Here is a 12,641-nt window from a genome sequence, read left to right as displayed (position 1 = left end):
ATCCAACGGTGACAACGGATGAACGATCTCAAAAGTGCGTTAACTACGTTACTGTTACGCCACAGTAGATCTCACGGTCTCACGGACCTATAGTAGACCTCCACGTGGCACTGTCATAGCGGAATCGGCCCAACCTTTCTCCTTAGCACCGCATTTGGACAACGAACGAATCTAACTCGGAGTCTGGGCCTAGGACAGGAAAGTATCCAAACACGCCCTTATCTTCAAAAAATGTAACAATATAATTAAAAAATAAAATAAAATGAAAGTGGCATAATGAGGAAGCAATGCAGCATCATTTCCCTTCGTTAGTTACAGTCTTACACACTCACGCTAAGATTCCATAAGCCACATCGAATTCGAATTCGAATTCGAATTTGGATCTCTCATTCTCCGATCGTGCGAGCCAGGTAAATAGTTTCTCTCTCTTGCTTCCTTCTTCATTTTCTCCGCCGAGAAAGTGCGAGAAAATAACACAATCCAACTTAGTTTCACTGTTTTAGCGGGAAAAAAATAGTGTTAATTCGATTTTGATTGGATCAAGCTCAAAGTCGAATCTCAGTAACTCTTGGTTACTTCAATTACGGATCTGTGTTTTGTTTTCGTCAGTGAGTTGAAGAACTTCAACGATGATGGAGAAGGCGGATTCGGTGCAGAAGCTTTACACGCGGATGCGGCTTTGGGACTTTCCGGATCAGTACGTGATTGAACCAACGGATGGTTCTTCTGGTTCTTCTTTGGCCATTAGTAAAGTCGATGGTTCCATGAAGCTAATCGGTTTGTTGCTTCCTTGCTTCTACAATATATAATTGTTCTTTTATTTATTTATTCTTACTATGTGACTTATCTATGATCGATCCTTTTTCTTTTTAATGTAATTTTCCTGCTTTATTATCATGCTATGACAGATGAAGTTCCACAAGGTAACTCCCTTCAAGTTCCTAAGATTTATACCATCTTCGGTGTGGTTGGCATGTTGAGGCTTCTGGCTGGTAAGCAATCCTAGGAGGCACTTATCCTTTATTTTCTGATTGATATTGTAGATGCCATAAGTGATGAGTGATTATACTATGCCTCTCTTTTTGGTTGTGCTTTGAGTTTTTATTTGTTGAGCATGTTGATTTATTGTAGGATTTATCTTTGTTTGATATGATTGCGCTATAATGTTAAGTTATAAGATTAGAGGGAAGGAAATAAATACCAATATTGCTTATATCTTTACACCTTATGCAGTAGCCAATAGGTGCCTACTCCACCCGTCCCTGTTTTTCAGAGTCTGCTTCTCTTTCTTTCTTTTTTTTCCCTGGATAAATTCCTGTTTTGTCTGTGTAATTGTGATTTTGATCATAGCATGTTGATTTTCTAGCTGTAGTTTGCATTTCGAATTTTTTTCTTCAGGACTCAATGCATTGCTTTTTGACTGTAGACTTCAATATATTGACTAATCATTTTGATGTTGCTAAATTTTACTGGGCCTTTAGGATCATATTTGCTGGTTATAACTGATCGAGAATGTGTTGGATCTTACTTGGGGCATCCAATTTTTAAAATATCTTCCTTGAAGTTTTTTCCCTATGTCCAACCAATTTGCAACTCATAATTTTTATACCTTATTTGGCAACAGAAGACAGAAATGGAATTTCTAGGGCTGCTAAATGTTGCTGAGAAAACCCATGGTCTGTTCTTCTCATACGAAACTAACTTAACTCTGAGGTGAATCACTTAAATATTCATCAGCCCTGTGTACAAATTTGTTACAGAAATATGATATTGGTTTTATTCATTCTAAAACTTGAGACAAGTACTTGTATTAATATCCACAAAGAAGGAAGTAGCATTCTCTGTTGATTACTTGCTTCATCCATGCACCCTGTAAACCTATAGAGAAAATGCATTTTCCTTCTCTATTCTATTTTGCCAATTTAATCTTGTATATGCTACTTTTAGTGTCTCAGTTATGATAGACTTGCATCAGAATTGACACTTTGACATTTTTCAAATTTCAAACAACGAGATGTTTCAGTGACAAAAGGTGACTGATTACTTCTAAGTTAGAAAGATGGCAAGAACTTTTATTCCTTAATTGAAAATTGAGTGCATTTTCTAAATGGAAATGAAAAGAAAGTGCAAAACAAATGTAATAATTAAGAGGAGTTGCTTGACTTGCTTCTGCCAAATTAGTTTCAGCATGCAAGTCTGTCTAGTTTTACAACTAGGATTTAGAATAGGTGCTTGACTACATAAGCAAGCAACATCTGCTAGCTGAGCTCTAGGATAAGTAAAAGATATACGCCCTTTTCTAGTAAAGAGCCACTGGCAAGTTAGGTTACAAAAGTACTTGAAGACTGACTCATTTTGATGTCATATGTGAAATTCTTATTTGTTATATTAATATTCTGAGTCACATATTTTAGAAAACTTAAAGTGATTAATTGAAATAACCTGTTTTTTTAACTTTTATTGAGTGTCAAAATTAAATATGAAATTGCATTTACTGATATCATATCAATGTTCTGCAGTGCACAGCGTTTAAATGCCCTAGGTGATGAGTCTAAATTGCTTCCTCTTTGGAGACAGGTAATTTATTTCATTCTAGCCAACTACTCTGCTAATTAGGAGCACTGAGTGATTTTCTATGTCTAGGCAAAGATTTCCTGCTTAAAGTGACTCTTTCTGCTGTCTTTTTGTTTTATCCTGCTAAAATGCTTATGTTACCAAATTCTTGACTGCAGGCAGAACCTCGCTTTCTTTGGAACAATTATATGTTGGAAGTGCTCATTGATAATAAGGTGGATCTGTGGAAAAATTTTCCGTTCAATTTCTTCCATGTTTATTCTGTACTTATTATTGTTATATTACTAACTAATAAGTGTATGGTCCTGTTCTTGCAGTTAGACCCATACTTACTCCCAGTAGTCCAAGGCAGTATCCTTATTTGATTTCCCCCATGTTGTATCATTATTTTGTTTGTTGTTATTGTTATCTAACAAAAATATATTTTTGTTTGTTCATTTAAGTATTTCAACTGTTTGTATGTCACTCAACCATCTTTCATTGTTTTGACAACAATATTTTGTTTGTTCATTTAACTATTTCAACTGTTTGTATTTCACTCAACCATCTTTCTTCAGGGTTGACCTTAATAAGTAATTAGGTTTTCATTACTTTCAAGCAGCCATTGGGAAAGAGACTATTGATGTCACTTTAATTGCTAGGAGATGCACAAGAAGAAATGGTATTTTGAGGCTTAAGAATATAGTTTCTTTTATCCAAATCCGCCAAAAATAGTTCTATTCATTTCCAACTTGACTGTGCATGTGTATCATAAATATAGCAAGTAGATGTGATCTTTCTTGCTTAATGAATCAGTCTCTATTAGGATATCAAATTAATGGAGTGGTTAATTAGGTGGTGATAATGGAAGATTGCTAGAATTTTTTAACTGCTTTATGTATTAGAATTTAGGATATGCTGATGATTGAAGTTGTACTGAATATTTAATACTTGGTAGTATAAGAAGGAAAATAATTGATGAGATTACTAATGGTTTAGGCTAGGGTACTTGAGTAAGAAGATAATATCCATGGTAATGACAAATGCTTTTGCGACCACAGAGATAGATGTGGTGGAAAAATGCCCTACTATAAGAAGTATATTAACTTGAGGTATTACAAAATTTGACCCAGTCTCAAACTGTTAGGAGCAGTATAGAGTTGATAAATATTAAATGCAATGATTGAGTAGGAGAAACAAAAAGGATTCATTCTAGGTCTAACTGGCTGCAGTATCTATAAATATGTATGGTGTAAGCAGAATTTATTGTGACATAACTTGGGTTACATGATGTGCAATTAATTCCGTTCGTTTTAACCCCAGCACATTGATTTTATGTGAGACTTAAAAGTCTACAATTTGAGTAGTTTTAATGAGAAAATATGGTTGTCATTTCTGGCTGCTTGAAAAAGGTATAATCCATCATCTTTTATTGGTTGATTTGCTAATGTTCCACGTGCAATTTCCTTTTCTGAAAGGAACTCGATTATGGAGAAGAGGAGCTGATGCTGATGGGTATGCTGCGAATTTTGTGGAAACAGAGCAAATTATGCAGCTCAATGGGTATACTGCATCATTTGTTCAGGTATATCTTTCTATGATCATGAAACTTTTCTATGGTGTGCTTGCCCGGTGAGATGGGATAGTTCTAACAATTAGTAGTGGTCTTATTGCTGGGGATAGTTGTTGTTTTCACAATGTTGAACATTAGTATTTGTGGTTTAGGGTTTTCAGCTAGTAAGCGGAAGCTTAAATAAACATCGGATAGTTAATTAAAATAGTTCCTTAATGAGTTGACAATGAAAATTTAACTTTTTTACATCAAAGATAGTTCAGAAATTATTCGTTGCCTGTCTGAATCATTATTTACAACTTGTGGTCCTTTAAAATTAGTGGTGCCGAACCTTAGAGAAGCCAGCTTCTTGTCCTTCAGGAAAAAAAAACAAAAAAAAAAAACAAAATACTAGAAAAATTGTTAATCATGCACTTATTCCCTTTCAATTGTATAATAATATCTTTAGGCTTTGCTTGGTGATCATACTGTAGTGAGTGTAATTAGAAGAAACAAGATTGGAAAGACTATTTAAAATGGGGAGTAAAATACGTATGCTGAGTAGTAATTGGTTTGGCAAGTAAAAAATTGTAATTAACTAGTAAAAACTGGAATGTAGAACATGTCCACTGTTTTTACCTTACAATCAACAAGTATCCCATAAAAGGGAAGTGCAATGATGATGGCAAGGTAAAATCAGTGTCACATAAAAACAAACCTCTTTTTTCATTGCCAGTCATAGTTGGAGCAGTTTTCTTCAAATAACGACACAAGCCAATTTTGGTTGTGAGACTGCTTTTCTGTCTCTTGAATTTCTCTAAGGGGAGTCAATGCCTTGGCTTTGTGCTCTCTCTATATCCGTAATGTGTATCATCGTATATTATTTTAATTTCTTACATTTTATTAGAAACCGTGGAAATATCTTATAATATCCTAATTGTATCATCGAATCAAAATAAATCCCACATGATCTTTTTGAATTGGTTTTCATATTATTTTGTAACAATTATATTTATTACCTTATATAAATAGACATCAATACTGGCATCCAATTAAGGCATTCCATCTATCTTTTTCTTTCCTATATCCAGTCTCGACTTCTTTGCTCTACTATTCCTTATTCACTTTGACTCAATGTATAGTGTTTTAAGTTTGGAAAATTACCAAAATGGAAGACATTACAATACACTGCTAGGCCTATGTATCACCACATGCAATGTAGCTTTAAGATGGGTAGGAATCCAAATTACACCGTAACCTTTAATTCTAAGAATCCTCTGATGAGATTTGCTTCTAGTAGGATCCACATAATCATATTTTAAAATACAAATTTTGTGGTAATTATTCCAACTCTCTTAGGTTATAGTGAGAATGGGTGGTTCATGTCCATATATGATCAAAAAGCACGTCTGTGTGACAAAATTGACTATGATTCTTGCTTTTACTTTTGTGGATGATAGTGAACAGTCTTTGTGCTCCCAAGATTTTCTCAGTTAAACATGTTTCTTGTTATATGTCTTATTAGCTACCTCGGTTGAGCTTCTGCAGGTTCGTGGTTCAATTCCATTGCTATGGGAGCAAATTGTTGACCTAACTTATAAACCAAAGTTTGAGTTAATGAAACATGACGAAGCTGTAAGTGGTTGTTGATTGTTGTATTTCTTTGGCTAACACCTAATGTTCTATGTATTTCACTGCTATTTTCATTGCTTGTAATGCAGCCTCGAGTTCTGGAAAGACATTTCTTAGATTTAAGAAAGAAATATGGGGCAGTGCTGGCTGTTGATCTTGTTAATAAGGTGAATATTCTGTCACTGATTATTGAACTGACAGGTTTTATCTGATGGTTGATAATTTTACTTGACAATTTTTTAATGTATTCACATAGTAGTTTCGTAAACAACTATAGAGAATACGTACTGTATAGGTGGACCTATGATAAAATGATGTGCATGTAAATGTTACGCATGAGCGAGCTTCTGTTTGATTCCCTTTCTTTCTGCTTTGTATCTTATCAGCATGGTGGAGAAGGTCGGCTGTGTGAAAAATTTGGCAGTACAGTGCAGCAAGTGGCTAGTGATGATGTAAGGTAGAAGTCTCTTTCGATTAACCTTTAAGTTGATGTACATACATGCATTTGATTTCTTCTTATTTGATATCTATGCATACCTTTTTATTTTCTTTTTGTAGATATGTGCACTTTGATTTTCATCAAGTATGTGGGCACATTCATTTTGAACGTCTCTCAATCCTTTATGATCAAATTTCGGATTTTATTGACACAAATGGGTATGTATTTATTGCATTAAGTAGTTAAGCTACTAAATGCAATCCGTTCAGAATTTAGTTAATATTTGAATTTCACACTTCTATTGCTTGGTTTCATCCATGCAGGAAACTACCTATGAGCTACTAATTTCTAGCATAGTTTTCAGCTATTTTTCCTGGAAAAGGGTCTTAACCATATTATTCTGTTTTATAATATAATATGATGCTGTACTCATATCTAATTGAAGCATTTTAAATAATCTTTTGCGTGTTTCAATTCTGTTTTGGAACTGTAGATATCTTCTACTGAATGAAAAGGGAGAGAAAATGAAGGAACAACGTGGGATTGTTAGGACCAATTGTATTGACTGTCTGGACCGTACAAATGTAACTCAGGTTGGTTACTTCTATTATGTAAAATGTTTTGTGCATTACCTGATGAGGAGAAAATATTTCTTTCCTTGTCTATAAGAACATGTCATCCTTCTGTTATTATCTATTCTGGATTTATTGCATGGGGAAGAAGAAAAGAGCTCCTCATTGTACACATGTATATGTATGTGTATGTACAAGTATATAAAACTGTGACTTTGATCCCCATAATTGTTTGTACATTGTCTATGTGTGCGCGCCTCTATGTGGCATCATTTTTCTGCTTAACTATGTTAAAAAATTTATGCAGAGCATGATAGGCCGAAAAATGTTGGAATACCAGCTTAGAAGGCTTGGTGTCTTTGGTGCCGAAGAAACCATTAGTTCACATAAAAATCTGGATGAAAAATTTAAGATCTGTAAGTGGTTCTTGATTCCAAATTATGTCCTTTAAAATGCACGTGTATGTGTGTATAGGATCAATAGTTGCTTCAAAGGATTTAGTTCCTATCTCTAATGGTTGCTCTTGGATCAGTGTGGGCAAATCATGGAGATGATATAAGTACACAGTACACAGGAACTCCTGCTCTGAAAGGAGACTTTGTAAGGTACTTTTTCCCATGAATTTCTGAAAAGTCAAAAGCTTTCATTGTTCCTCACATATGAATAAGATCAGTAAACTATGCATGCACAAAATGTTTCTAAGTTGTAATTGCAATCAGCATTGAATTCTTTGAAGAGCAAGTTAAACATCATATATTGTGTAATGGCAAAGGTTGTCAATAACATGGAAGTATATAATGCAAGTATGCCATTGTTTTATAATTTAAGGTGGCGGGATTTTATGATAAGATTCAACATCTCTAAAGTTTCAAAGATGTTGGTTATAAATTATATATAACCTTTGCACTATCACTTTTTAATTATGTGATGGGATTCAGATTTGGACATCGAACATTTCAAGGGATACTAAAAGATGGCTGGAATGCTCTTCTACGCTATTATTTGAATAATTTTAGTGATGGAACTAGGCAGGTTTGTGATCCTCTCATTATATACTCTAGCTTTGCTGTAGCATTTGTTTGGTGTTTACTTGGCTGTTATAACCAAGATTGGTCTGGTTTTCAAAACTATGGTCCTTACTTGTTATTGACTTGGCCTAGTCTTCTATGTATTTTGCTTTTCCCTTCTCCTTCCTAATACAGTTTTATTGAATGTATGCTGCTTCTTGCAGTATTTATTATGCATTAGATACTGGCTTTTTCTCTACATGTCTTACTGTGTACATATTCTGAAGAAATTATATTCAATGTCACTTATCAGTTACCCCAGCTGAACAGATCATGAGTAGTTTAGTAAATAATTTTCTTAAGTTTTCTGTGTCTTAATATATCTTAAGCTGTTGATTTGAACATTTTCAGCTTTTTATTTGTTGGTTTTATACTGTTTATGATTTTCTTAATTATGTGAAGGACGCAATTGATCTCCTGCAAGGACATTATATAGTTTCTGTCAGCAGAGATGCAACTCCCTCTTCCAAGAAACAAGGCCTTGAATCTATAGCTGTGAGTAAAGTTTAGATGGAAGTATTTCGTGGTTAAATTAGAACAACTAATTTGGTTTGAAAAGGTTAAATTTATTCTGATTGTCAATTGACATCTATCTCATTAGGACACAAAATAATTTATTTATTTGTTTTTTGTTTCTTTGTTTTGCAAGAGATACTTTATATGGTTTATAAAATGTGGGTTTGAACCCAACAGAAAAGTGAGAGATTGTAATGGGCCACAAGCCCATAATACGACAGCAAAAAATGATTCAACTTTTATTTGGTTGAAAAATTGCCTTTGCTATTAAAATGAGTAACCTTATCATTCAGTCAAGGAAATTGTTTTAATGATTAGGTTCTCAGACTGTGCATTAAGCACTGCCTCTTTGTTGAAGATTAAATAAGATTGTCTTGCACTACACATTTAGCTAGTATGCTGTAGTTGATCAATATAGCTGCTGAAATGCTTTAAGAATATTATATACATTTAATTCAAAGTTCAAACTGATATTGATTTGAGTTACATTAAACTTTGCAGTCACTTCCTCTAGCTTTGGGTCTGGTTTTAACTGGATTCTTTTTTGCAATCATGTCATTGAATCAAGGTGAGTCAACTTTTGTATGTTCAGTTTAATTGTAATTATGCGAGAAGGGAAGTAGCCTTTAGACTAATTAAATGCTCTAGGTTGATTATGTTTCAATTTAGTTATGGTATATCACCAAGATCAGCGAGCTTCAAAAGTAACTTAAAGTGGTTGCGTGTCTTGTATGGTAATCCTCTGCTGCAAAAAAATGGCTTGCCCAAGGTTTATGGATATTGAAAGCAAAAATTGACTTCAAAATTTATGAGAATTTCTTAAAATAGTATTGGGCTATTACAATGTTTGATGCATCTGAGGAAGTTGCCTATAGTCCTAGTTAACTGGATACATACTTAGACTTGCTAGCTCAGGTTTAGGCCATTATCTACAAGAGCGTGGCAGTGTTACACATGCCACATGGTGTGAAATCTATAGCTTTTAAGTGATGATCTTTTATCTGTTTTCAAACAGGTCGATATGATTATCGGCACTTCTTCTTATCACTAATGTGGGCTGGCATTAGCATCGGGATAGCAGCAGTTGTGAGGGCGAATGGTCGTGTTTTCTGCAACAGGCCTCGCCTACACAAGCCCAGGAGTTAAAAATATTTATGCAGATCACGCTGAGCAATTACATTCATTTATGTGCAGTGTGCAGCTTCTGCAACACAGGACTCATTGGCATAGCCTTAGTTACACTTCCAGATCACTTTAACAGATTCGATTCTTAAATCAAGGTTCCCTGCTTGCTATTATTTATTCTTTCTTACTAATTCTGTATTCATCATTATAGCTTCCAGAAATTTATTTATATCATGGTCCTGTGATCCTGTCCACGTCCCATTGGAGGGGTTGGGGTGGTTGTTTTGTCAATGTTTATGCCGAATTGCAGATCCTCCCCACCTTGTATATTTGGCTCTATCTGTGCCATGTTTGAGATGGAAGAATGTTGAGGTTGTTGGAACTCATCAAATTTGATAATATTTTGTATGCTTCATGCAAATCGAGATACATAAAATAGAACGCTTAGAAATATTGGCACTTGTTGTTATTTCTATTTTTAATATTTACAATGATAGTATTAGCTGTGTACTTACTATCACTATTTCCGGCAAGAATTAGAATGCCTTTGGATAAATTCTTTTAAAAAGACTTCGTTAAACTGTTTTTATTTGAGCTTCATCTCATTATGAACTTATATTTAATCACTTTTTCAAATATCGAATAATGATGATAATAGTTTATTGCACTGGTCACATTCATTTAATTTAATCAATTACAAAATATTGAACTCGGCTTGTGGATATTTGTACTTGCAATTCATATGACAATGCTCAGTTACTATTATTATACCATGCGTGTTTGTTTGCGTATTTTTATACTTAAATTTTAGCTGCTGCACTTTATGCATCTTTGGGGGGACTAGGCATCTGACTGGTTACGGGAATCAATTCCTTTTTGTGATAATAAATATCATCCTTTCATCTCTGGTTATTTGTAAAGTACAATTTTATTAAACAAAACAATAATGAATGCAACTAAGCAGGTGAATATAAATACATAAGATATACAAACCAATTATCTATCTATGCAGATGGTATCCTAAATGGGTTCCTACACGAGGCAATGGCCACCTCAAAGAGAATGTGTACATATTAAGTTTCTCTTTAGTGTAAGAAGAAGAAAAATAAAGTTATTCCTTAGGACATTGTACAAGCATGTTAACTCATCTTAATTGGATGTGGCAACCCTTTTTAATGAATAACAACTATTATTATAATATTAGTATTTCTTTGGAAGCATGTCTTTGGAATGTAAACTTGGATTTTTACCTCAGCAACTTGTAACGCATCTTTCTAAGTATAATAATTGGATGATCAATTCTTCCTCACCCTGTTTGTGCATGTATTTTGCGATCTTGTTCTGTTTGATTGGCCTTTATTGTTAACAAAACCGAACCAATTACCGAACCTACGGTTACTAGGATCAATATGGTTGAGCCGGCATAAACACCCCTTTTGACTAGGTAGCATTCACCATTCAACCAACCTATCCTATAAGGCTGCCTCTTACTCATGCTTGTGGCAGTTATCAATAAGATCATTGCAATCCCAAAGCTAAGCCTGCCAACCATCACATCATTCAAATTTTGAGTCTAATGTTGGTCATGTATTGTATTTAGAAGGCTAATCTAATCTCAATTATTTGCTTATATGAAAAATGTTTCTGGGGTTTTCATGTGCTTTCCCTCCGGAAAAAAATTATATGATTCAACTATTGTCAACATGTGGCCAATAAAGGGCAAGACACATGGTACACCGTATTCATTGTCAAAACCGATCCAAATCACAATTCACAAAGAAAGAAATTTTGATTTGACAACTAGATCGGATGGTGGTGTGTCCATTTCATAGAACTAGATTCCAAGAGTGAAACTTCCTTCTAGAGCAACCATATGTCATTTCTAACATTGTAAATTATGAGCATTTAATAAAAGTTCAGCAAAATCTGGTTTGTTCCTTTATCTGGTTATGTACTTGTGTTAATATGAAGTAAGTCACAACTACTAACAAAAATGAAAAAAAGATTGGTACCTACCAAGAGATCAAAAGCAGAACCATTGCAATGAGTGTTATCTTATAATGTGAGTTTCTTTTCCCTCCTGAACAATAATTCTTGAACAATACACAGTTGCCAATGATCTGAGCCAAACTTAAACAAACCAAAGCTGCAATCCCCAATCCAAATGCTTGGCTTGATGGTAAGTAACATTGTTTACCATTGAATCTAAGATCCTCCTTCTGTAAAATAGGACAAAACAAATGCATCATCATAACCCATTTCTAAAAAGATCAAAATTCCCCAATAATAATAACTAATAACTCTTTTATGTACACTACCTTGTTCCTCTTAATCTCAGAGGCTATACATAATAAGCATGAAACTAAGGCAAGTGTGAGGGAGATAATGACGGAGAAGATCACTGTAAATTTACACCTATTTGGAGTTTCCATTATTGAGATTTGTGAGTGAATGTTTATTTGAAGATGAGACTTGAGAAGAGAGAATATATTGGAAGCTAAAAATCAAGAAATAGAAAGATGACTTTGCTGCTGTTGTTATTTCCTTGAAGGTATTGGCCATGTTCTTCTTCTTCTTTGAGTTTCTTCTTCTTTTGTGGTAGTTGAGACTTCCTTCCCAATAGGTCTATCATTTTTTTATGAAGGAGATACCATTCCTAATTGCAACTAGCTTGAAACTTGTATAGCTACAAATCTAACATAACTGTCCATTCTTGATTTATAGCTAATTAACTATTGATGAAAATTGTTTATTACCATGAAATACACACATGCATGACAATCTCCCAAAATCAATAACAAAAAAACTATTTGGCCAAAATGGTCAATTTCACACAATTTTTTAAAACAGCTATCCACATAGTAAATATAAAAGGTAACTCATTAATTAATAATTATTTTAGCTAACATCAGAGCATGTATATATATGAAGAAAGCATATAAATTAAAGTTTTATTTAAGTTGGTACTAAGTACTAACTACTACTAATAATAATATTAGAGCAATTAAGTATGAATATATTTTTATTAGTTGCTAGTTGCCACGTTTTCAGGCAAGAGATGTAGCTGTTCACGCGGTGAGGGTTCTCTTTATGCCACTTCTGATACAAGCTTCTTATCTCTTTTGTTGAGTTGTGTGGGGCCATTGCCATGAAAATTCTAAAACTAAAAAACTAGGTTCTTCCTT

The 12,641-nt window shown here is 34.0% G+C and overlaps 2 protein-coding genes across 2 annotated transcripts; one reads left to right on the top strand and one right to left on the bottom strand.

Moving 5' to 3' along the window:
• The first annotated feature begins 262 nt into the window (after window positions 1-262).
• On the top strand, window positions 263-9,925 carry LOC107487408 (phosphoinositide phosphatase SAC7). Its single transcript, XM_016108046.3, is given in 20 exon segments — window positions 263-410; window positions 610-777; window positions 909-992; window positions 1,482-1,713; window positions 2,520-2,577; window positions 2,733-2,789; window positions 2,892-2,925; window positions 3,155-3,235; window positions 4,032-4,138; window positions 5,654-5,740; window positions 5,827-5,904; window positions 6,124-6,194; window positions 6,296-6,394; window positions 6,670-6,769; window positions 7,056-7,164; window positions 7,281-7,353; window positions 7,687-7,780; window positions 8,218-8,310; window positions 8,833-8,899; window positions 9,347-9,925. Coding segments are annotated over 19 exon segments (1,803 nt in total). The 5' UTR covers window positions 263-410; window positions 610-629; the 3' UTR covers window positions 9,478-9,925.
• A 440-nt stretch (window positions 9,926-10,365) lies between these two features.
• LOC107487337 (protein MODIFYING WALL LIGNIN-2-like) lies at window positions 10,366-12,276 on the bottom strand. The gene is made up of 3 exons (XM_016107953.3): window positions 11,775-12,276; window positions 11,473-11,675; window positions 10,366-10,997 (listed from the first exon to the last, which is right to left on the bottom strand). The coding sequence occupies exons 1-3, from the start codon at window positions 11,886-11,888 to the stop codon at window positions 10,763-10,765; spliced, it is 552 nt and encodes a 183-aa protein (XP_015963439.1). The 5' UTR covers window positions 11,889-12,276; the 3' UTR covers window positions 10,366-10,762.
• Between the last annotated feature and the right edge of the window lie 365 nt (window positions 12,277-12,641).

The sequence above is a fragment of the Arachis duranensis genome, chromosome 5 (genome assembly GCF_000817695.3).
Source record: "Arachis duranensis cultivar V14167 chromosome 5, aradu.V14167.gnm2.J7QH, whole genome shotgun sequence".
NCBI classification, from domain to species: domain Eukaryota; kingdom Viridiplantae; phylum Streptophyta; class Magnoliopsida; order Fabales; family Fabaceae; genus Arachis; species Arachis duranensis.
The sequence above is the reverse complement of the archived record's forward strand: the minus strand, read 5'-3'. Positions and strand labels throughout refer to the sequence as shown.